Source organism: Bos grunniens, chromosome 13 (assembly GCF_055505025.1).
Source record: "Bos grunniens cultivar Pamir isolate PY7600 chromosome 13, Bosgru_T2T1.0, whole genome shotgun sequence".
Classification (NCBI taxonomy): Eukaryota; Metazoa; Chordata; class Mammalia; order Artiodactyla; family Bovidae; genus Bos; species Bos grunniens.
Genome location: NC_141177.1, coordinates 51,065,114 through 51,091,254, shown reverse-complemented (window position 1 = coordinate 51,091,254; position 26,141 = coordinate 51,065,114). Strand labels below are relative to the sequence as shown.

The window sequence follows — 26,141 nt, the reverse complement described above, 5'->3', positions numbered from 1 at the left end:
GCAATGACTAATCTTTTTATTGTTTTCATAGTATGACTTTTCCAGAATGTCATATAGTTGAAATTATTATACTATGGTGCCTTTTCAGACTAGCTTCTTTCACTTAGTAATAGGCATTTGCATTTTCCCCACGTCTTGATAGCTCAGATTTTTAGCATTAAATAATATTCAGTTGTATGGATGTACCATAGTTTATCTATCCATTTACCTAGTAAAGGACACCTTGGTTACTTCCAAGTTTTGGAAATTATGAGTAAAGCCACTGTAAACTTCCATGTGCAAGTTTTTCTGTTAACATAATTTTCCAGTGTTTTGGGGTGAATACCAAGAGTGCCTTGGTAAAAGACTCTGATGCTGGGAGGGATTGGGGGCAGGAGGAAAAGGGGACGACAGAGGATGAGATGGCTGGATGGCATCACTGACTCGATGGACGTGAGTCTGAGTGAACTCCGGGAGTTGGTGATGGACAGGGAGGCCTGGCGTGCTGTGATTCATGGGGTCACAAAGAGTCTGACACGACTGAGCGACTGAACTGAACTGAACTGAACCAAGGAGCGCAATTTCTAGAGTATGTTTAGTTTTGCAAAACATCTGCCAAATGTTTTCCAAAGTGGTGGGGTCATTTTGCATTCCCACCAGCAATGAATGAGAGTTCCTGTTGCTCCAGATCCTTGCCAATATTTGCTGTTGTCAGTGTTTTGGATTTTGGCCATTCTAGTAGGTAGGTAGTGGTATCTCACGTATCTCACGTGTCTCACTGCCAGTGTAATCTGAGATTCCCTAAAACCATATGATGTTGAACATCTTTTCATGTGCTTATTTGCCGTCTTTTCAGTTCTTTTACTCATTTAAAATATTGGGTTGTTTGTTTTCTTTGCATTGAATTAAGTTCTAAGAGTTCTTTGCATATTTTAAACAGTCTTTTATTAGGTGAGTCTTTTGCAAATATTTTTTCCCAGTCTCTGGCTTATATTTTCATTCTCTTGATGTTATCTTTTGCAGACCAGAAGTTTTAATTTTTTCTTTTTGGCCACACTATGTGGCTTGCAGGATATCAGTTCCCAACCAGGGATTGACCCTGGGCCAGGGCAGTGAAAGCCTGGAATCCTAACCATTTGAGCACCAGGGAACTCAGAAGTTTTTCATTTTAATGACGTTCAGCTTGTCAATCAGTTCTTTCATGTCTTTGATGTGGATCTAAAAAGGCATCACCATACCCAAGGTCATCTGGGTTTTACCTGTATAGTTTTATAATTTCATGTTTTTCATTGAAATCTGTGATTCATCTTAATTTTTATGAAAATTTTGTGTATAGATTCTTTTTTATTTTTGCTTGTGCATGTCCAATAGTTCCAACACGATTTATTGGGAAGACTATCTTTGCTTTATTACTTTTGCTCATCTGTCAGAGATCAGTTGACTGTATTTATGTGGGTCTATTTCTGGGAGCTCTACTCTGTTCCACTGATCTGTTTATCTTTTCCTTTGCCAATACCACACTGTCTTAATTACTATAGCTTTATTGTAAGTCTTGAAGCTGGGTAGTATCAAATTCTCCAACTCTATTATTCTCCTTCAGGATTGTGTTGGACATTCTGTGTCGTCTGCCTCTCCATATAAGCTTTAGAATCAGATTGTCAATATCCACAAAATAAGTTGCTGGGTTTTTTATTTTGATAGGAATTGCATTCAATCTATAGATCAAGTTGTAGAGAACTGACATCTTGACAATATTGAATTTTCCTATCCATAAACATGGAATATCTCTCTATTTATTCTTTTTCCTTGACATCTTTGAGTTTTATAGTTTTCCTCAAATAGATGTTTTATATATTATGTTAGAGTTATATCTAAGTGTTTCATTTTGGGGTTCTAATATAAATGATGTTTTTAATTCAAAATCCACCTGTTCATTCCTGGTAAATAGAAAAGCAATTGACTTTTGTATATTAACCTTCTATTCTGCAACCTTGATATAAGCGTTTATTAGTTCTGTGAGCTTTGTTGTTTTGGCTTTACTACATAGACAATCGTGTCAAGTACAAATAAACGGAGTTTTATCTCTTTTTTCCCAATCTGTGTAACTTTTATTTCCTTTTCTTCTCTTACTGCATTTGCTAGGACTTCAATATGATGTTGAAAAACAGAGGTGGAAGGGGATATCCTTGTTTTGTGCCTGATCTTAGCAGGAAAGCCTTCAGTTTCTTACCACTGAGTATGATGTTAGCTGCAGGCTTTTTAAGATGCTAATTATGAATTTGAGGAAGCTCCTCTCTATTCCTAATTTGCTGGGAGTTTTTATTTTATCATGAATAGGTGTTGGATTTTGTCAATGCTTTTTATGCATCTATAGATATGATCATGTGATTTTTCTTTAGCCTGTTGATATTGAAATGTCAGTTCAGTTCAGTTCCTCAGTCATATCTGACTCTTTGAGATCCCATGGACTACAGGATGACAGGCTTCCCTGTCCATCACCAAATCCCAGAACTTGCTCAAACTCATGTCCATTGAGTTGATGATGCCATTCAACCATCTCATCCTTGGTCATCCCTTTCTCCTCCCGCCTTCAATCTTTCCCAGCATCAGAGTCTTTTCAAATGAGGCAGTTCTTCACATCAGGTGGCCGAACTATTGGAATTTCAGCTTCAGCATCAGTCCTTTCAATGAATATTTAGGACTGATTTCTGTTAGGATTGACTGGTTGGATCTCCTTGCAGTCCAAGGGACTCTCAAGAGTCTTCTCCGACACCACGTTCAAAAGCATCAATTCTTTGGCGCTCAGCTTTATGATCCAACTCTCACATCCATACATGACTACTGGAAAAACCACAGCTTTAACTAGACAGATATTGGAATATAGATTACATTAATTGATTTTTTGAATGTTAAACCAGCCTTGGATGCCTAGGATAAATCCCACTTTTTTGTGGCATATAATTTTTCTTATACATTGTTAGATTTGATCTGTTAATATTTTGTTGAGGATCTTTATATCTCTGTTCATGAGAAATATTGACCTATAGTTTTCTTATCATATATGTCTGGTTTTTGGTATACTGATCAGACAATACTGATCTCTTAGAATGAATTAGAAATTATTTACTCAGCTTCTTTCTTTTGGAAGAGACTATAGAAAACTGACATAATTTCTTCATTAATTGTTTGATAGAATTGACCAGTGAACACATCTGGGTCTGGTGCTCTGGAAAATTATTAATTATTGATTCCATTTCTTTAATAAAAGAAATAGACCTATTCAGGTGGTCTATTTTTTTCTTGTGTTAGTTTTGGCAGATTGCATCTTTCAAGGAATTTATACATTTCATCTAGGTTATCAAATTTGTGGGCATAAAGTTATTCATAATATTCCTTTATTATCCATGGATTTTTTAAGTGATATCCCTCTTTCAATTCTGATATTAGTAATTTGTGTCTTCTGTCTTTGTTTCTTAGTTAGCCTGGAAGAGACTTGTCTAATTTATTGTTCTTTTCATAAAATCAACTTTTGTTTTTGTTGATTTTTCTCTATTGATTTCCTATTTTCAATTTTACTGATTTCTACTCTAGTTTTTATTATTTCTTTTTTTTTTTCCTTATTTGGGATTTAATTTGCTAGTTTTCTTCTAGTTTCCTGAATTGGGAGCTTAGATTATTGCTTTTATATATTTTCCCCCAATATATGCATTTGATCCTGTCAATTACCCTCTATTTACTGTGTTCACTGAATACCACTAGTTTTGATACATTGTATTTTCATTTTCATAGTTTGTCTCACATTCTTTCAAATCCCTCACCCTGAGAAGGTCAGAGTCACTGTCTCTCTTTCACTACAGTCATTTCTACTGAAGCACAGGCTCAAGTCAACATGAATGGGACATTGAACGCAACTTTGGCGCTACTGAGACTCGGCGCTGGATAACTCTCTGTTGGGGGGTTCTCCTGTGTGTTGTAGGATGTTTAGCAGTGTCCCTGGTTTCTATCCACTAGATGTCAGTTGTCCCTCTGCCCCTAGTCATGACAGCCAAGAATGTCTCCAGACCTTGTCAAATGTCCCCTTGGGGGTTCTCTCCTCTGGTTGAGAACTACTGGATTCTTGTATCCGGCAAGAGAAAGGTCGAACATACAACATATGCAAGGGCTTTAGATTTATGGCAACAGAAAATAGGCTGATGTATTTTTTCATGCCTCTATGGGAGCATCCTGGACGTTCTATTTGGATGTACTTGAAATGGATATTTCTTTGTTTTAACCAGCAAACTAGATAGAAGGAGGATTAAGATTATTGCAACCTGCTATCTCACATCCCAGTACAGAGCAGCAAAATAAAAGACAAAGGTGAATCCAAAACTGTTATCCTGGATGGATGGATAGCCTTAAATTATGTTACATATATTTATTTTTCCAGAATCCTTTTCCTTACAGGTTATTACAAAATATTAAGTAGAGTTCCATGTACTATTCAGTAGGTCCTTGTTGATTATATATTTTATATGTGTAGTATGTATATGTTGATCCCCAAATCCTAATTTATCCCCATGCTTCCTTTCCCCTTTAGTAATCATACATTTGTTTTCTACATCTGAGTCTATTTCTGTTTTGTAAATAAGTTCATTTACACCATTTATTTTAGATTGTTTCTCTGGATTACTTCACTTCATGTGATAATTTCTAAGTCCATCCATGTTGCTGCAAATGGCATTCCTTTCTTTTAAAAAATTAAAATAATTGGCTCTGTGATAACTTCCCATCGATTCAGCAGTACTTTCTAGCAGCTTGTTTTTCCTCAAGGTCTCTCAGGATGCTCTAGAGGAAAGTCTTATGTAACATCTACTTTGATTTACATCCTTTTTTTAATCACACCTTTACTTATATCTTTCCTTCTCTCCTATTTACTCCTCAAAATCCCGCAAGAGGTAAAATGATTAACGCCTTTCAGTTATGAGGAAACACTGGCTCAGGAAGGATGATGACTTATCCAAAGGCACGTAGACGTGACGTCAGAACCAGGACAAGAAGCCAGATCATCTCATTATTGTACAGGATATACAAACACCTGCAAAGACCAGCTTTCTATCTGAAATTCACCTCTGTTATGGCCCAATACATTTCTAAGTAGCTAGAAAAAAAATGCCAACACTAAAAAGTCCAATTAGTCACTGCATGTGATAAAAATATGTAGTAGAATACATAGATATCACACGGCCTTTGTCATAAAAGATAGCATGTTACTGCTTCTGTTTATAAGGCAGACGGTATGCACTGGAAAAAAGCTGTAACAGACTAACTTTGTAAGTCTATAGAAACAGACAAACAATGAAAATTTCAAATTTTAAAACTTTAAAGAGATTCTCACCCTGACATGGAAGCTTTGATCATAATTTGATTGGCCTGTCTGCACTTCCCATGTCCACATGGTTTGGTAAGAAAGCCTAGTTAAGCTTGCTTTTGAGACAGTACTTGGCACTGTTTTGGATTATTATGGATGACATATGAACCGTAATATCTCTTGGGTACATACCAAAATACTAGCAAGTTCTACAGAAAGTCTTTCCAAAAGATACAAGCCTAAAATGTTGAAGCTCAAACCACATCTGATTGCAGCATTTCACTTGCTCTGAATCTAGCCATATTTTTAATCATTTCAGTCAGCAAATTTGAAGGGAAATAAAAGTCCATAGGAATTCATTTTTGAGAGTACATATTGTGCTTTTTCTTTTTAAAAAACACCCAAGAAGAGTTTAAATGCCACCATTTTCCCTGGCTTTCAAAAAAGAAAAGTCCCCTTTTCCTCCAGGGCAGTTAAACTGTTATTGAACAATTTTACAGATCTTGATTCATACCCGAAGACTAGAGGGGTGAAATGATGAATAGAATGTGTTATCATTGAAGTAAAAAGTAGAAAAAAAGAGAAATGATAGCAAAACAGCCTTGCCTTCTAGAGATAGTACTAGGAGAAATGTTCTTCAGACTTTTGCCAGATATTTGGAAATCCTGAAGCAGAAAGTAACTTCGTTTTTAACCTCCATGCTTGGCAAGTTCCCCGAGTCTAATCAGTGAATGTCAAGACACGACAGTCAAGTAGTTGTAATTTTCTGGAAAATAATCTTTAAGATGCAACTCTTTAACATACCACTGTGAAGTTCTTTTTAAAAATTTCAATCAGGCATAGGAAAAAAATTCCCTGATATGCACGAAGCCCACATATTGACTGTAACTGGTCTACGGATAATGGTCCCTACAAGTTCTCTTAATTAACTGAGATGTAGTTATGATGGTCAACTGCTAATTAGGATTTCTGAACATTTTAGCAAGTGATAGTAAATAAATGTTTTACACTTGATTCCATCCGCATAATTGTATCCCTAGTCAAGTTGAAGCTTAAAAGTGAATGCTCATGGAGAATGTTAAAGCACATCAGGAAGGCAAGTGGATAAATACTAATATCATGTCCCATGCAGTAATTTTATATGAGGGAGGACTTGACATAAAGGATGGTTTATGGAACATCCTCTGAAACTAAGATGGTGTCTTTCCTTCTTCTACACATAAGGTTCACACTCCTGGGCCATCCTAAGTTCACACTTCTTTGTCTATTTCCATCTTTATTCTGAAAAATGGCTTCTTATTGGTGTCATTAAAGATCTGTTACTGGATATTGCAACATTTGCCTTCAGTATGGTTTATAAATGTACATACCCCTGAATGGATGGCAAGTTATCACAGAGCAAATTGTTTTAATTAAAAAAGCAAGGAGTGCCATTTGCAGCAACACGGATGGACCTAGAGACTACCATAATAAGTGAAATCAGTCAGACAGAGAAAGACAAATAGCTTATGTTGCTATATGGATAAGCCTATATTGCTTATATGTGAAATCTAGAGAAAATGATACAAATGAATTTATTTACAAAACAGAAAGAGACTAGACTCACAGACATAGAAAACAAATTTACAGTTACCGAAGGGCAAAGGGTGTGGGGGAAGGATAAATTAGGAGGTTGGGATTAAGATATACACACAGAACCCTACTGAATATTTTGTAGTAAACTTTAAGGGAAAAGAACCTGAAAAGGAATGTGACACATATGTATATTACATAATTTAAGGCTATCCATCCATCCATCTGTCCATTCATCCATCCGTCCATTCAGGATAGCAGTTTGGATCCCACTTTGTCTTTTATTCCATGGCTCTGTGTTGGGGTGTGAGATAGCAGGATGCAATAATTTTACTCCTCCTTCCATATATTTTGCCAGTTTGAACACAGAAATATCCATCTCAAACACACTGAAACAGAACATCCAGGATGCTCCCATACAGGCATGAAAAAAAGACATCAATCTGTTTTCCATTGCTATAAATTTAAAGCCCTTGCATATTTTATATGTTTGACCTTTCTTTTGCTAGGTACGAATCCAGTAGTTCTCAACCAGAGGAGAGAACCCCCAAGGGGACATTTGACAAGGTCTGGAGACATTCTTGGCTGTCATGACTAGGGGCAGAGGGACAACTGACATCTAGTGGATAGAAACCAGGGACACTGCTAAACATCCTACAACACACAGGAGAACCCCCACAACAGAGAATTATCCAGCGCTGAGTGTCTGTAGTGCCAGGGTTGAGTTCAGTGTCCAATCTCTGTTGACCTGAGGCTATGCTCCAATGGAAATGATTGTCATGAAAGAGAGACAGTGACTCTGACCTTCTCAGGGTGAGGAATCAAAAGAACGTGAGATGAACAGATTGAGGAATGACTCACAGATGTTGAGTGAATGTTTCCCTCTAAATGGCGTTACAGCATTTCACAAACATAAATCTGTTGCTATTTCTCTCTTTGAGAATAAAACCTAGCCTTAGGAAATGATGCCTTTATTGTTCCAAAGGTCAGGAAGATCTCAGTCATCATTTTGAAAAGAAACAAATATATGCTTTGTAATAGCCAGTGCATTTAGCAATTTCATAAACCCAATAGGACCATCAAAAAGAATTCCTTTCATCTATTATATATTTCACATTTAAATATTTTCCAAAAATAAAAATTGGAATTAGATTTGCTTTCAGTTGATAACTGTCATTTTAAGATTTCTGGCATTGCTAGGATCCTTGTCACTACATTCTAATGGTTCAATTTATCTGATGTTTTAGAATTTTGGTGAGAGTGGGTATTAAACATTTTGTAACCGTTTGGGGAATTGGAAAGGTTATTAAGTTCTGAATAACAGAGTCTCTCATGTTTTCCCACCAAACTTTTCCCAGCAGTGAATATATCTGGATCTTATTCTGGTTTTTTATTCTTTTTTTAGCTTCCTGAAATGACTCATGTTCAAACACAGCGACCCTGGTTGATGTTTCTCCTGCAAAACTTTGGACTGACCCTAGGTTGGCTTTCTCTCTTCCTCTTGGCTATATATGAACAAAATATTAAAATATAAGTTTATAGTCTCAAAATCCTTCAAAAATCAATTTTCTGGCCTCACTTCATTTCTTTTATTATATTCTATAATGATTTATAAATTAAATATTTTTATCATAGGTGAAATGTGTGTCTTTATTAACTTATTAATTTAATAATGTAATTTTGTTTCTGTAGTGTATAAATTGAATTTTCGTTTTAAGTTTCCAACACCATAATGGAACTCACACCTTTTTAGTAATTGGTAAGCTGTAAATTAATTCTAGTAAACTTTCAAAAAGAATTGTTTCCCTAGTAAAAGATGTTTGTTTGTAGTATTTGAAATGGACAGATGTCTGTTGGGATACAATGTGTTTCAACTTCTTTGATATAAATAATATATTTTTGTGTGTATGTGAAATTACAAACCATAAGCAAACTAAGTTCCAAAAAAATGTAATAAAGTCCAGTTTTAATGTGATGGTTTGTATTACCTTTTGTTACTGGATGTCAGATTCTATATCAACACTAAAAAAAAAAATATATATATATATATATATATATATATATATAGTTCACTTAAGAGCATGACCCACTGACTCAGAAATGCTCATAAATAAGCAAACTTGGGAAGTTTTTTTTTTATTCATTTATTTATTTGACTGCACCAGTTGCAATATGTAAGATCCAGCCTGACCAGGGATTGAACCCAGGCCCCCTGCATTGGGAGTACAGTGTGTTAGCTACTGGACCACCAGGGAAGTCCCAAAGCCTGGGAAGTTTAAAGGCTATTGTGTCAACACTCTTCTCTGTAATCACCAAAGGAAATCTGGTCCAGGTAAAGAAAACTGGAAAAAACAGATGAAGTTCAAAAATTTTTAACAGTACAAAACTTGAGTAAGGCTGGAGATTACTGTGTAAACTCTCATGGATTTAACAGAGTATATTTATGAGAATAATAGTACTGACATGCAAAACATGTTCTATTCTTTCTGAGGAAATATAGAACATTATTTCAGTAGGTACATCATGAAATATACAAGCAGCATTACTGATAGCCTACCAAACTGAGCCACCAGGGAAGCCCTCTAGCAAAATCATTAAACTAGAAAATAACTCTGGCTTTAGTCATTTTTCTTAGAAAATAGATGCTTCACTTTTTTTTTTAATGAGATATCTTGACAAGAGGGGAAAAGCCCATTTTACTGCCAAAATGAATCGTGTCACTCAGTCACATACACCTTTCCTGCTGCTGCTGCTGCTGCTAAGTCGCTTCAGTCGTGTCCGACTCTGTGCGACCCCATAGACGGCCTCCCACCAGGCTCCCCCGTCCCTGGGATTCTCCAGGCGAGAACACTGGAGTGGGTTGCCATTTCCTTCTCCAATGCATGAAAGTGAAAAGTGAAAATGAAGTCGCTCAGTCGTGTCCGACTCTTAGCGACGTCATGGACTGCAGCCCACCAGGCTCCTCCATCCATGGGATTGTCCAGGCAAGAGTATTGGGGTGGGGTGCCACCGCCTTCTCCGACACCTCTCCTACGTACACACAAACACAATCTTCAGACACCTTTCTTTGATTTCAAAATGGAGGGGGGCGGGGCAGGCAGTTCTCCTTCAGTTGTCTTTAGAGCTTCAATTAAGGCATCACGATATAGTGCAGTAATTCTCGAAAATTCAGCAGACGTTAGGACTAATGGAGGATTTGTTCCAATGTAGAGAGCTGAACTTTATCCCTAAAATTTCTGCTGCTGTAAGTCTGAGTGGGGCTTGACTTTGAACAGTCTGCAGGCAATACTAATACTGCGGGTCAAACGCCCCGCCCCCGCCCCAAGCTTCACGGGCTTTGTTGATATCAGGTGCACCTGGCGTTGTTGAAAAAGAGCAGGCGCAAGACTCTGTTGCCCATTTAAGATGATTAACACCCTGCGAACCTCACGCGAGACCTGAGTTCCTAGGTTGAAACCCCAAGCTCTTTCCCACTTGCTTGTGAGCAGACTATCCATCTCAGGAGTTACTGGATGAAGGATGTGCAGGTCGCCCTTTTATTCATCTTTGCCTTGAAAGGTAAGCGGACCCCACACGTGGAGCTTTGCCGTTCTTTTGTTAGAGAATGACGTGTAGCTGAACAAAACCCCTTTGTACAGGTCGACGTGATGTGGAGGTGACAGAAAGAAGCACCTGGCACCAACCGTATTTGGGTTTCTATGAGCACGTTCTGATTTTGGCATCAAGCCTTAACCTCAACCAATTTAATATTTGGCAAAACTAATACAATTATGTAAAGTTTAAAAATAAAATAAAATTAAAAAAAAAAAAAAAGAAAAGCTCTGACAGATGATTTTGTTCCAAGTTCAGGTTTAGAGTTGGTTTGGGGCTTGGCTAAATGAGGCATGTTGGTGTGAGCTACTCACCCTGTAACCTTCAAGTTAAGGGTGGGTTTAATTTCTTTTTAAATTTTATTGAAGTATTAATATCCACTGTAAAGCAAAATGATTCAGTTATACATACATATATATGTATATATATATACACACACACACATACAATCTCTTTCATAAGCATTTCCACTATGGTTTATCTCAGGTTATTGAATATAGTTCCCTGTGCTATACAGTAGGACCTTGCTGGTTATCCATTTTAAATATAGCAGCGTGTACGCGTCCATCCCAGTCTCCCTAATTATCCCTTCCTTCCATCCTTCCCCGCTGGTAACCATAAGTTCGTTCTCTAAGTCTCTGTGTCTGTTTCTCTTTTGTAAATAAGTTCAGTTGTATAGTTTCTTTTTTGGATTCTGCATATAAGGGATGTCCTATGTTTCTCCTCTCTGACTTCACTCAGCGTGACACCCATGACACCCATCTCTAGTTCCATCCATACTGCTGCAAATGACTGGCTCTTTGTTAATTCCCACCAGCAACCCAATAGCCTAAGCTGGGCCTCCAGCCTCAAACAATCTTAAAATTGCTAGAAATTCTCTTTTCTTCCAAACTGAGTGGTAACGATAAAAATATTATGACAACTCCTTGCCTTCTAAATATGGACAGAGTCTAAATTTGGGATGGCTGACCATGGTCATCCCTTTCAGTCATCTAAATTATGTGTTACTCACTGAGCTTTGGGGTAAATGGTGTTTTCCTTGAAACCAGATTTCTCAATAGTGTTAGAGTATTTCTGTTTACTAGGCCTAAATTTAGGATTCTGCTGTATTTCTTCTCGGTGATTGATTTGTATTTTCGTCACTGAACTAGAAATGCTTCTGGAGGGAAAAGCCAAAGAGCAAGTTATACAGAATTCTTATTTGAATATCCATCACTCACTGACAGAGCCCTCTTTAGGGAAAGGAGAATCGGTGTCATGTCACCGTGAGGCTGAATTCAGGGCCTGGGAAGGTGCTTCCACTGCTGTGGGCTGACTGGGGTGTTACGGAAATATGCTCATAAGTTACAGTCACGGCCACCCCTCCCCCACCCCTTCCAGAACCCAGTCTTCCGTGGTGAGACTGCGCCTCTCTCTGTAAGGTGCGTATCTCAGGATACTGCACTTTGACAATTTGCTTTCCTCTTCAAAGCTGGAGCAAGGGACAGGTCAGATCATGATGATGCCCATCTGGAGGGTGGACTGGACCAATGAGGTTGGGACTCTTGTGTGATCATGAAGACTTCAGGCTCTAAACTGAAATGTTGGTTCAAATCCCAGAAATGCTACTTAATTACCTTAGAACTTCTTTGAGCAGTTTTTCTTTCTGTAAAATAGGACTGAAAATAGACATTATCTCATTAAATTGTGGGGCCAATATGAGATGCTTACTGTTCATGAAGCACAGTGCCTGGAGAATACTGATGATGCAATAAATGTTGAATCATCATCACCCGTATCTTTAGTCTCTTCTTTCATCACATATTCACAGTTTACTGCTCAGGGCTGCACCTTGGCTCATGAAAATGTCTTTTCTTGGTAGAGAAACCAAGAAAATGTCTTTTCTTGGTAGAGAAACCAAGAAAATGTCTTTTCTTGGAGATCACACCTTTTTATGTTTTTATAATCTTCTACTCAAGCCCCCAAACCAGGCCCACGAGTCACTCAAATCTGTCCTTCATGTTGTTTTCTGTTGACTCACTTCCAGAGCCTAAGAGGTAGGGGCGCCCCTCTGGTTGACCCTAACCTTCTCAGTGCCCAGGGAAGCCTCCTTAAATGTGTCATAATGCTTACACCCACTGTGAGCCCCTCTCTCTTATTCTTCATCTTATTTATGAATTCTTGATGCCCAGAGGCACTCACTTTATATTTTTTTAAACTCGCTATTTTATATTGGAGTATAGTTGATTGAGTATACTTCTCTGTGCTGTCCTTGTTGTTTATGCATCAAGGTTATGACCTACTGTGTTCCACTCTGATCACACGTCTAAGGACCTGGAGGTTGAATAATGGAAGCCGAGGCAGAAGAACCTGAGGTCACGCTTGTTGTCACAACTTGATTTTAAGTCAGAGCCCAAAGAGTTCAACCCACTGCTCTGTTGCCAGTGTACCTGCTGAGGGAATGTGACCAGCTCTGCAGAGTCCAGGGTCTACCAGGCATCTCCCTCGGGAGTGCTGGCATGTTCACACAAGGCAGGCACCCTCTAGCTGTGGGCACACACAGCCACCCTGGACAGCGAGGTCACCACAGACAGCAATGCCGACTCACCAAGCAGATACTCATACCTGCACTAGCGACCCCTTGTGTGGGAGGAATGATCCCCGTCCCCCATAGTCAAGCTTTTTACCTTCATAGACACCTCTCAAAATCCAGTGGAAATCACGGAAAGTTGGAGAGGCCAAAGAGGCTTTCCCAAATCCAAAGTGACGTTGCCCTTTATGAAGGGCCTGTGAGTGATACCTGACCTGGGAGCTATACCTGCAAGTCAGACCTCCCACACCACAGTGTTCCAGGTCTCAGAGACAGATTTTGTCATGTGGCTGCTGCTGCTGCTAAGTTGCTTCAGTCGTGTCTGACTCTGTGCGACCCCATAGACGGCAGCCCACCAGGCTGCCCCATCCCTCGGATTCTCCAGGGAAGAACACTGGAGTGGGTTGCCATTTACTTTTCTAATGCATGAAAGTGAAAAGTGAAAGTGAAGTCAATCAGTCATGTCCAACTCATAGCGACCCCATGGACTGCAGCCCACCAGGCTCCTCCGTCCATGGGATTTTCCAGGCAAGAGTACTGGAGTGGTCACCATTCCCTGCCCGCTAACACTCAGCCCACTCTCCTCCATGCTGCTTCACCCACTTTACAAAGCCTCTTGTTTCTCAGGACCTTTCTTTCTCTGTAAGATAAATCCCTTCACCTCCTTACTCACATTGAACAATACAAAAAGATAATCCTCTTCCTCTGCCCACAGAGACAGGTGCTGCCAGCTGGGTCCCACCTGGTCTCACACTAATTCCTATGCCTACTTTTGACTTTACACAAAATTTGGGAAAGTATCTGGAATGTCTGGTTTACACATTCGTTTTAATTCGTGGTCTCAGCATTTCCCTTAAATAACAATGCAGGATGCTCCTCGACTCAGCCCACAGCATCCTGTCTTGCTGGTGCTAGAACCAACCCCAGAGATTTAATTCAACTCTTTGATTTTATAATGCTGAAGTAGTTGCAAATATTTTTAGGATGCTTACTAGGTGCCAGACAATATTATAGATGCTCTGTAAGACTCATTTAATTCTCTTAAGAACCCTAAAAGTAAAGGTGAAACACTCTTTTCTTACCCCTTTTAAAGATGAAGACACTGAGACCCAGAGGGTTCAGTTCACTTGCCCAATATTATAGAGCTAAGGTAGGCTGGCTCCAGAATCTGTGACCTTAACCCCTGTATCACACAGCCCCTGCAGAGAAGTAACGAAGGTTTATACAGTCTAAATGAGGGCCTGAGGTCTTATTTCAGTAAAGGAGTTGACCAAGGACTCAGACTGAAATCTCTGACTTCTGGTCCAGTAGTCTTAACAATCCTTCCAGTCCTCTCTGGTCTGCCCTCTGGTCAGCCCTTCTCCTCTCTAAGGTCTCAGTCATTTAAGGAGAGTTTGCCTATTCTTGTTCATGTTAATTTCTCCCCTTGATGATCTATGGCCCATGGCCCATGCAGCAAGTTGTTTTTTTTTTTAAAGTAAGTTACAATTTTCATACAACTTATTTAAAAAATGATTTTTTTAAAGCATCGCTTTGTTTTTGGCTGAGCCGGGTCCTTGTTGCAACGCGTGGACTTCTTATTATGGTGGCTTCCCTTGTGGCTCACGGGCTCTAGGCATGAGGGCTTAGTTGTTATGGTGCCTGGGCTTAGTTGCTACTCGGCATTGGGAATCTTAGTTGACCAGGCATGGAAACTGTGTCCCCTGTGTTGAGTACGCAGCTTCTTAACTACTGGACTATCAGGGAAGTTCAAACAAATGAATTTAAGTTCTAAAATTCCAAAAGGTTTCTCAGTTCAGTTCAGTTGCTCAGTCATGTCCAACTCTTTGCAGTATGACAGGCTTCCCTGTCCATCACCAACTCCCAGAGCTTGCTCAAACTCATGTCCATCGAGTTGGTGATGCCATTCAACCATCTCATCCTCTGTCATCCCCTTCTCCTCCTGCCTTCAGTCTTTCCCAGTATCATGGTCTTTTCCAATGAGGCGGTTCTTCACATCAGGTGGCCAAAGTATTGGAGTTTCAGCTTCAGCATCAGTCCTTCCAATGAATATTCAGGACTGATTTCCTTTAGGATGGATTGGTTGGATCTCCTTGCAGTCCAAGGGATGCTCAAGAGTCTTCTCCAACACCACAGTTCAAAAGCATCAATTCTTTGGCACTCAGCTTTCTTTATAGTCCAACTCTCCACATCCATACATGACTACTGGAAAAGCCATAGCTTTGACTATACAGACCTTTGTCAGCAAAGTAATGTCTCTGCCTTTTATTGTGCTGTCTAGGTTGCTCATAACTTTTCTTCCAAGGAACCAGCGTCTTTTAATTTCATGGCTGCAGTCACCATCTGCAGTGATTTTAGAGCCCCCCAAAATAAAGTCTGTCACTGTTTCCATTGTTTCCCCATCTATTTGCCATGAAGTGACGGGACCGGATGTCATGATCTTAGTTTTTGAATGTTGAGTTTTAAGCCAACTTTTTCACTCTCCTCTTTACTTTCATCAAGAGGCTCTTAAGTTTTGCACTTTCTGCCATAAGGGTGGTGTCATCTGTGTATCTGAGGTTATTGATATTTCTGCCAGCAATCTTGATTCTAGCTTGTGCTTCAGAAAGGTTTGTAGGCTTCTTTAATTAAAGGATTTTAAAAATTAAAATATAATTGACATATTACATTATTAGCTTCAGGTGCACAGCATAGTCATTCAGTATTTGTGTATATTGCTAAACAGTCCACCACCACAAGTCTAGTTAGCATCCTTCACCATAGATAGTTTCTCATGATAAGAACTTTTAAGATTTATTCTCCTAGCAAGTTTCAAAAATACAACACAATATATTAACTGTAGTCACTATGCTGAATTATATCCCATGAAACTTATTTATTTTATAACTAAAAGTTTGACACCCTTCCCCTATTTTGCCTACCCTTTATCCCCTGCCTCTAGCAACCAATGTGTTCTCCATATTTGTGAGTTTGTTTTGTTTTTAGATTTCACATATAAGTGAGATCATATGGTATTTATATTTCCCTGTCTGACCTGTTTCATTTAGTATAATGCCCACAAGGTCCATCCATGTTATTGCAAATGGCAATGTTTCATTCTTTTTTATGGCTCAATATATTTCTTTGTACAGGTATTTACATATATATCACAATTTCTTTATCCATTTATCCATCAAGGAGCGTTTAGGTTGCCTCCATATCTTTTTTAAAAATTAATTTTCTTAGCTAAAGTGCAATTGCTTTACAATGTTGTGTTAGTTTCTGCTGTACAACAATGTGAATCAGCTACAACTGTACATATATCCCCTCCTTGAGTGTCCATATCTTGGTTATTGTAAATGGTGCTCCAGTGAACATGGGTGTATAGGTATCTTAAGTTAGTGTTTGTGTTGCCTTCAGATAAATACCAAAAGTGGAATTGCTGGATCATATGGTACTTATATATTTTTGATTATTTGAAGAATCTCCATACTGTTTTCCACAGTAACTGTACCAATTTACTTTCCACTAAACAGTACATTAGGATTCCCTTTCTCTACATTCTCACCAATGCTTGTCATTTAAAAAAAAAAAAAAAACTAATAGACATTCTAACACATGTAAGGTGATATCTCGTTATGGTTTTGATTTGCAATTCCTTGATAAATAGTGATGCTGAGCACCTTTTCTTGTACCTATTAACCATCTGTATATCTGGAGAGGGTTATGCTGCTGCTGCTGCTCCTGCTGCTAAGTCGCTTCAGTTGTGTCTGACTCTGTGCGACCCCATAGACAGCCTCCCACCAGGCTCCTCCGTCCCTGGGATTCTCCAGGCAAGAACACTGGAGTGGGTTGCCATTTCCTTCTCCAATGAATGAAAGTGAAAAGTGAAAGTGAAGTCGCTCAGTCATGTCCAACTCTTAGCGACCTCATTGACTGCAGCCCACCAGGTTCCTCCATCCATGGGATTCTCCAGGCAAGAGTACTGGAGTGGGTTGCCATTTCCTTCTCCAGGAGAGGATTATAGTCAGCCCTTAAATGCTTGTTTAGTTAGAAGCCTGCCTGTCAGTCTATGGCATGAATATACACTGTTGTTGTTTGCTCATTAACTCGTGTCCAACTCTTTGCGACCCCATGGACTGTATAGCCTGCCAGGCTCTTCCATCCATGGGATTCTTCAGACAAGAATACTGGAGTGGGTTGCCATCTCCTTCTCTGGGGGATCTTCCTGACCCAGGGATCAAACCTGTGTCTCCTGAATTGGAAGGTGGATTCTTTATCACTGATCACCAGGGAAGCCCGAATGTATACGAATAAGATTCTTACACGGAGATACTGAGGGCCTCAGGTGTTACCTCTTGTGGTGTCCTGGGGTGGGAGCTAGTTAAGAACTCTTCCTCCATTTGTTACAGTCAGGGAGCCCCACTGGTCACCAGAGCCAGGAGATCTAGAAGGACCCCCCGGGTGTCAGCAGCAAGAACTGGGACACCAGACAGTGTAGAAGCTCCTTCATGGGAGACACCATCAAGCTGGAGGCAGGCAGAGAGAGTGCAAAACTCGCGCCCACCCTCCATTCCTGGAAAGCCCTTTTGCAGACCCCTACAAGTGTGCCAAACCCGAGGTCTACCCCCAGGACAAAGCTCCAAGACTTGTAAAAAAGCCTCCTTCACAGAAAGACTGGGGGTGTGTTTCAGCCAGCTATGTGCACTGTGCCTTGGGGCAGGGGCAGGCCAAGAAATATCTTTCTATCTGTCCCAGGCCCATAATTTCAAATCCTGCTGATCATTAGAGCCAGGCAATCAAGGGGCCTCTCCTGGGCAGCGGCCACAAAAACAGCACCAAGCGTGTGTCCCAGCTCCCTCTTGGAGCAGGGCGGAGGGACTGTGCAGAGTGAGAATCCATCCTCCAGCGTCTCAGAGAACTGATGTCTGCCCTTTGAATACTGCTGATGAGAAGCCTGCCCCTTGGGCTGCAGCTCTGAACCGAATAGACCTGTCTCACAGAGAGACTGACTATCTTGTCTACTGCCTTTCTCCTGTGCCCTAGGAGGGTTAGGTGGTTAAGAATTCTGCCTCCATTGATTACAGTCCTGTGGGACCCACAAGTGTAGGTGTCACTGGCCATCAGAGCCAGGAGATTTAGACAGGCTCCCGATCAGCAGTTGCACAAGTCAGGGTGCCAGACAAGAGAGAAGCTCCTTTGGGGGAGACACTGTTACTGAGTCCAGGCTTGCTCTCCTCACCACACGACAGGCCAATGAATCAGACGAGATGTTGAGGCAAGGAATACAACTTTATTTGGAAAGCCAACAGACCGAGAAGATGGCAGATTAGTGTCTCCAAAAAACCACATCAGGGCCTGGTTGTCAGTTTCTTTTATAGAACAGAGAGGGAGAGGAGGTAAGGAAGTAAAGTGAAAAGGCCATTTATCTTGCAAAATAGGAGGGGATGTGTTCATTTCTTCTTAAATCCTTCGTTTATAAACTTTTCCTTTATAAATGTCTATCTTATTTCTGTTTTTCCAATGAGCATGTATTATTTGTATTATAGAAGACATACTAAGTAAATTTCTAGACTTCTATTTTATTAATTTTTGGCTGTGCTGAGTCTTTGTTGCTGCAAGGGCTTTTCTCTTAGTTGTGGCGCACAGGGGCTATTCTTCGGTTGAAATGTGCAGGCTTTTCATTGCAGTGGCTTCTCTTGGAACAGAGCACAGGCTCCAGGGATGCAGACTTCAGTAGTTGCAGCTCTGGGGCTCTACAGCACAGTCGAGGTAGTCATGTCGCAAGGGCTTAGCTGCTCCCAACATTGGGATCCTCCCAGATCAGGGATCAAACCTGTGTCTCCTGCATTGGCAGGTGGACTCTTTACCTCTGAGCCACCAGAGAAGCCCCAATTTCTTCTTTTCTGCAGCTGTTCACTTGTGGGTAGATTGTCTCCCTGTAAGCTGAACAAAGCCGCTTTAGTTTAGCATTCAAGCAAAGCGGCAGGATTCCCTGGGGCAGGCCATTATATATGATTACAGTAACAAAAGCAACAAAAAGCAAGGGGTAAAATCAAAGAAACAAATCTAACAGGGAGTCAGAATTGGCTCTTCCCTGTCACAACACCAGCCGCCTGAAGTGAGGGGAAAACAGAGCCCAGACATGGCAGTCACTGGCCTCTGTCTTTGGAAAGTATTGGGTTGGCCCAGAAGTTCTTTCGGGTATTTTTGTAACCCTAACAGCTTATGGAAAATTTCAAATGAACTTTTGGGCCAACCCAATATTGTAGCTGACTCTGCCTGTGTTGGATGCTGTCCCCGTTGGGATGATGCTTTAAGATAAGCAAATAAGCCTCTTTTGCAGAAAGTCTGGGCACCTCTCAGGTGGCTGCCTCTGCCTGGTCCCTGAAGCTTGTGAGAGTCCCAGCACATGAGCCCCTGAAGTGTTGTTTCTCTTCCATTGGAGAACTGCTCTTGATGAAAGGAGGCCAAAGAGACAGATAATTACATGCAATGTGTAATCCTTGATTGGCTCTTAGATGATTAAAAATGCAATGAAAGACACTATTGAAATAACTGGGGACATTTGAATAAAGACTCCTACTAGATAATAATATTAAATATAATATCAGATCATAGAATTGTATCCATTTAAATTTTCCCAAGTGTTATAACTCTATTATAGCTGGATTAGAGAATGCTCTTGCTTTTAGGTGATACATGCTAATGCCTTTAGGAATAAAATATCACAATGTCTATAACTCTGTCTCAGATGGTTTGACATGGTCTTATCCATTAATATGCTAATGTGTATCTCCAAAATATAAGCTTATTAAAAATGGAAGAGTCATTTCTCAGTTTGCAGTCATTTTACAGGTCTCGTGTAATAAGCCCTGTTGGCTCTCTAAGCTAGATGTTTTGGGAGCTCATCTCTCAGAGGCAGGTCTTAAGAGCTGGATGCCTGATGTGGGGTTCAAACCCATTCCTCCTCTCGGGGGAGGAAGGAGGAGCTCGGGGTTTTGAGTTCCCTCCTGATTGTGGGTCACCACCATGTGGGTGGTGGGGTTCATGTTGAGATTGTGTCTCAGTCCCTCCTACCCGCTTCCAAGTAGGTTTTTTTCTCATTCAGTCAGTTTTGGATTTTTTTGTCCAGAGGAAGTGATTCCTTACATAGCTGTAGATTTCAGTGTATCTGTGGGAGGAACGGAGTTCAAGACCTTCCGACAACACCACCGTGAATCTATTTATTCATCATGAGCTTTTGACCAGCCCAGGAAGCAATTGTGAAATGTTAAATATGCAAGGTCACCTAATGTGATTATTTGGGGGTAAAAAATGGGTTTCTCATTTGGAGTTGTAAATGCAAACACCCTTAAAAAAAGTACTTAGAGAACTACCTGGTTATCAAGCTAAACTGTGTCAACTGAAAAAATATGTGCAGTCTAAAATGTTTCGTTTGGTAGAAGTTTTTAGGATTTCACACCTGGAGGAAGCATCTGAAGTGACCCTGAGGGAACTGCTCTGAGGAGGCAGGTGCTCTGAGAGGGCTGGGTGGTGACAGACGGGGGCAGGTTATATAGAAGTTTTGCAGCTAAGGACAGGTAATCTGAACATCAAAAGATGCTTGTTAATTAAAGAAAACTAGATATCTCAAGTTAAGGATTTTCTACATATGGGAGGATGCAAGAGTCTGGGCTCACTGGAATCATTCCCTTGAAAGGCACCTCAGCTGTCTGGGACCAGTATCCTGTGTTTTCACATTCTGAGTTCCATCAGCACTTACCAGCTCACACTGTAGGGATGCAATCTCTGATGACTGTGACATCCTTGTTTACTGATATGGCAGGAAATATTCCATTTCTCACCTGAGACTAAGTCACCCAGCTCAGCTCTCAACACTAAAAGAATAGATGGAAATGGATGTCTGAAATTCCCTAATATATTTTTTTTCTGCTCAAGAGAGATAGTATTCTGTGACTGTACTACCTGTGATGAACCCAGGTAATAAGCTCAATATTGGGACCAACATTTGGAGAGGGAATTCATGAAAATTTTGCTGTTTTTTTAAAAAAGAAGTGAGGGCAGAGACGTATCCAGAAATGATGATTTAGTCATCATGGTCCGTAGCGGCGGCTGTGAGGAGACACCCCATGCCCAAGGTAAGGAGCAGCAGCTGTGCTTTGCTGGAGCAGCCGTGAAGAGATATCCCATGTCCAAAGTAAGAGAAACCCCAGTAAGACGGTAGGCACTGAGAGTGGGCATCAGAGGGCAGACAGACAGAAACACAATCACAGACAACTAGCCAATCTGATCACACGGACCACAGCCTTGTCTAACTCAGTGAAACTAAGCCATGCCGTGTAAGGCTGCCCAGGACGGATGGATCATGGTGGAGAGTTCTGACAAAACATGGTCCACTGGAGAAGGGAATGGCAAACCACTTCAGTATTCTTGCCTTGAGAACCCCATGAACAGTATGAAAAGGCAAAAAGATAGGACACTGAAAGGTGAACTCTCCAGGTCAGTAGGTGCCCAATATGCTACTGGAGATCAGTGGAGAAATAACTCCAGAAAGAATGAAGAGACAGAGGCAAAGCAAAAACAACACTCAGTTGTAGACTGGTGATAGAAGCAAGGTCCGATGTGTAAAGAGCAATATTACATAGGAACCTGGAATGTTACATCCATGAATCAAGGCAAATTGGAAGTGGTCAAACAGAAAATGGCAAGAGTGAACATCGGCATTTTAGGAATCAGTGAACTAAAATGGACTGGAGTGGGTGAATTTAACTCAGATGACCATTATATCTACTACTGTGGACAAGAATCCCTTAGAAGAAATGGAGTAGCCATCATAGTCAACAAAAGAGTCCAAAATGCAGTACTTGGATGCAATCTCAAAAATGACAGAATGATCTCTGTTCACTTTCAAGGCAAACCATTCAGTATCACGGTAATCCTAGTCTATGCCCTGACCTGTAATGCTGAAGACGCTGAAGTTGAACTATGAAGATCTACAAGACCTTTTAGAACTAACACCCAAAAAAGATGTCCTTTTCATTATAGGGGACTGGAATGCAAAAGTAGGAAGTCAAGAAATACCTGGAGTAACAGACAAATTTGGCCTTGGAGTACAGAATGAAGCAGGGCAAAGGCTCATAGCGTTTTGCCAAGAAAATGCACTGGTCATAACAAACACCCTCTTCTAACAACACAAGAGAAGATTCTATACATGGACATCACCAGATGGCTGACACTGAAATCAGATTGATTATATTCTTTGCAGCCAAAGATGGAAAAGCTCTATACAGTCAGCAAGGACAAGACCAGGAGCTGAGTGTGGCTCAGATCATGAACTCCTTATTGCCAAATTCAGATTTAAATTGAAGAAAGTAGGGAAAACCATTAAACCATTCAGGTATGACCTACATCAATTCCGTTAACGATTATACAGTAGAAGTGAGAAATAGATTTAAGGGACTAGATCTGATAGAGTGCCTGATGAACTATAGATGGAGGTTCATGACATTGTACAGGAGACAAGGATTAAGACCATCCCCAAGAAAAATAAGAAAGCCTTCCTCAGTGATCAATGCAAAGAAATAGAGGAAAACAACAGAATGAGAAAGACTAGAGATCTCTTCAAGAAAATCAGAGATACCAAGGGAACATTTCATGCAAAGATGGGCTCAGTAAAGGACAGAAATGGTATGGACCTAACAGAAGCAGAAGATATTAAGAGGTGGCAAGAATACACAGAAGAACTGTACAAAAAAGATCTTCACGACCCAGATAATTACAATGGTGTGATCACTCACCTAGAGCTAAACATCCTGGAATATGAAGTCAAGTGGGCCTTAGGAAGCATCACTACAAACAAAGCTAGTGGAGGTGATGGAATTCTAGTTGAGCTATTTCAAATCCTGAAAGATGATGCTGTGAAAGTGCTGCACTCAATATGCCAGCAAATTTGGAAAACTCAGCAGTGGCCACAGGACTGGAAAAGGTCAGTTTTCATTCCAATCCCAAAGAAAGGCAATGCCAAAGAATGCTCAAACTACCACACAATTGCATTCATCTCACACTCTAGCAAAGTAATACTCAAAATTCTCCAAGCCAGGCTTCAGCAATACGTGAACGGTGAACTTCCAGATGTTCAAGCTGGTTTTAGAAAAGGCAGAGGAACCAGAGATCAAATTGCCAACATCCAATGGATCATCAAAAATGCAAGAGAACTCCAGAAAAACATCTATTTCTGCTTTATTGACTATGCCAAAGCCTTTGACTGTGTGGATCACAATAAACTGTGGGAAATTCTTCAAGAGATGGGAATACCAGACCACCTTATCTCCCTCTTGAGAAATCTGTATGCAGGTCAAGAATCAACAGTTAGAACTGGACATAGAACAACAAAGTGAAGTGAAGTCGTTCAGTCATATCCGACTCTTTGTGACTCCATGGACTGTGGCCTACCAAGCTCCTCTGTCCATGGGATTTTCCAGGCAAGAATACTGGAGTGGGTTGCCATTTCCTTCTCCAGGAGATCTTCCCAACCCAGGGATCAAACCCAAGTCTCCCGTACTGTAGGCAGATGCTTTACCGTCTGAACCATCAGGGAATTCTCTGCTTCATGGAACAACAGACTGGTTCCAAATAGGAAAAGGAGTACATCAAGGCTGTATATTGTCACTTTACTTATTTAACTTATATGCAGAGTATATCATGAGAAATTCTGGGCTGGATGAAGCACAAGCTGGAATCAAGATTTCCGGGAGAAATATCAATAACCTCAGATATGCAGATGACACCACCCTTATGGCAGAAAGTGAAGAAAAATTAAAGAGTCTCTTGATGAAAGAGGAGAGTGAAAAAGTTGGCTTAAAGCTCAACATTCAGAAAACTAAGATCATGGCATCCGGTCCCATCACTTCATGGCAAATAGATGGGGAAACAGTGGCTGACTTTGTTTTTCTGGGCTCCAAAATCACTGCAGATGGTGATTGCAGCCATGAAATTAAAAGCTGCTTACTCCTTGGAAGGAAAGATATGACCAACCTAGATAGCATATTCAAAAGCAGAGACATTACTTTGCCAACAGGGGTCCATCTAGTCAAGGCTATGGTTTTTGTAGTAGTCATGTATGGATGTGAGAGTTGGACTATAAGGAAAGCTGAGTGCCAAAGAATCGATGCTTTTTAACTGTGGTATTGGAGAAGACTCTTGAGAGTCCCTTGGACTCTCATCCAACCAGTCCATCTTAAAGCAGATCAGTCCTGAGTGTTCATTGGAAGGACTGATGTTGAAGCTGAAGCTCCAATACTTTGGCCACCTGATGCCAAGAACTGACTCATTTTAAAAGACCCTGATGCTGGGAAAGATTGAAGGCAGGAAGAGAATGGGATGACAGAGAATGAGATGGTTGAATGGCATCACTGACTCAATGGACATGAGTTTGAGTAAATTCTGGGAGTCAGTGATGGACAGGGTGGCCTGGCATGCTGCAGTCTATGGGGTTGCAGAGTCGGACATGACTGAGCGACTGAACTGAACAGTTGTTATTTATTGAACTTTATTATACAAAGTACTTGCTTATTGCTTTACTTGTATTTCTCTTAAGTCCCATATCAAACCAATTCAGACTTGAGAAACTTGATTCAGAAAGTTTAAGTAACTTAGCCAAGACCACAAAGCTAGTGAATGACAGAACCATTGTGATTCTCTGGTATGGGATTTTTCTTATTGTACATACTGCCTCAGATGAGAGTTAAAGGAATAGGAAAGACATTACTGGAAGAGGGAATTCTGAAATACAATGCAGGAATCACTGTTTTCACATATCTACTTCCAACAGTGGGATAAGCTGACTTGGGTGGTTTGATAGTAGTTGAGGAAGACTTCCATAAAGGGATATGGAACTCTTAGATGACCTCTAAGTCTTCCAGCAAGTCTGGGATCTGATGCCTATGCAGAGGCATTTTATTGGAAAGAATAAAGAAAGATAGCGGACTTTTGTTGCAAAGATTCAACCATACTGTGTACAACTCAGGAAAGGCATGCATTTTCCCATCTAATTTTGGATCTATTTGGGGTTTGCCAACTATATCTGGGTGTTCTTTCTGCAAATATCCAGGTCATCATGATTCTCAGTGAAACTTTTTAATGAAGTCTTCCTTGTGTCTCTTGTCTCCTAGACTTTAGTTCTTTTAGGGTAAAATGCTAGCTCTTACTTGGTTTTGCATTCCTTTAGCTTAGCCCACTCTGGAGAAGGCAATGGCACCCCACTCCAGTACTCTTGCCTGGAAAATCCCATGGATGGAGGAGCCTGGTAGGCTTCAGTCCATGGGGTCTCTACGAGTCGAACACAACTGAGTGACTTCACTTTCACTTTTCACTTTCATGCATTGGAGAAGGAAATGGCAACCCACTCCAGTGTTCTTGCCTGGAGAATTCCAGGGACGGGGGAGCCTGGTGGGCTGCCGTCTATGGGGTTGCACAGAGTCGGACATGACTGAAGCGACAGCAGCAGCAGCAGCTTAGCCCACTACCCAGAAGGTGCTAAATAAAAATTTGTCAAAATGCACTGTATAAAAACCAAATCCAGTCACATCATAACTCTATTCAAAGTATTTGGTTTCTCCCTATTGCCTCCAGAAAAATGTCCAAGTTACTCCTCATGGAGTAAAGGCTCTCTGTGATTTGTCTTCTTTCTGTTTCTTTGTCTTTTCATCCCCTCCATGTTTGTGCTTTAGGCCGCAACCAAGTCAGACTGCTTGCATATTTGTTCTCGTACTCTTGTTCCTCACCTCCATGAGTTTGCAAGGATGTTTTCCCTGTTTGGCTTGCCTCAGGCATGAGTTCTTCTACAAGTTCTTCCCTCATTCTCCTCAGATCAGATCAGATCAGATCAGTTGCTCAGTCGTGTCCGACTCTTTGATTCTCCTAGGTTTCCCCAAAACCAGGGGATTGTGTCACCATCTTTCATCCTCCCATCCAACCTCTATCATGGCACCTAGAGTTCTGTGGTTTATCTCTGTAGAAATAGCCCTATTTCCCAGCAGAGAGCTATCTCTGCATTTTCTCATGCATATGGATATTTCCAGAAGCTTGAGCTTTACCTGA

The 26,141-nt window shown here is 40.6% G+C and overlaps 1 protein-coding gene and 1 long non-coding RNA gene across 14 annotated transcripts in view; both read left to right on the top strand.

The window, feature by feature from the left end:
- SLC39A12 (solute carrier family 39 member 12) overlaps positions 1-8,876 on the top strand; it is an 85,936-nt gene extending 77,060 nt beyond the window's left edge. For 10 of the 11 annotated variants that reach the window (XM_086334143.1, XM_086334142.1, XM_086334151.1 and 7 more), the window contains one exon: positions 8,307-8,876. In XM_086334143.1, the coding sequence (XP_086190269.1) occupies positions 8,307-8,435 (129 nt within the window). In that variant the 3' untranslated portion in view covers positions 8,436-8,876. Of the gene's footprint in view, positions 1-7,410; positions 7,469-8,306 lie in introns of all 11 variants that reach the window. The other variant, XM_086334149.1, reaches the window with a different exon arrangement.
- Positions 8,877-10,224: 1,348 nt separating this feature from the next.
- Positions 10,225-26,141, top strand: part of LOC147360977 (uncharacterized) — a 40,509-nt gene continuing 24,592 nt past the window's right edge. The window contains exon 1 of one of the 3 annotated variants that reach the window (XR_015138772.1): positions 10,225-10,459. This is a non-coding gene — a long non-coding RNA (uncharacterized LOC147360977). The remainder of the gene's footprint in view (positions 10,460-26,141) is intronic. The other 2 variants (XR_015138774.1, XR_015138773.1) reach the window with 2 other exon arrangements.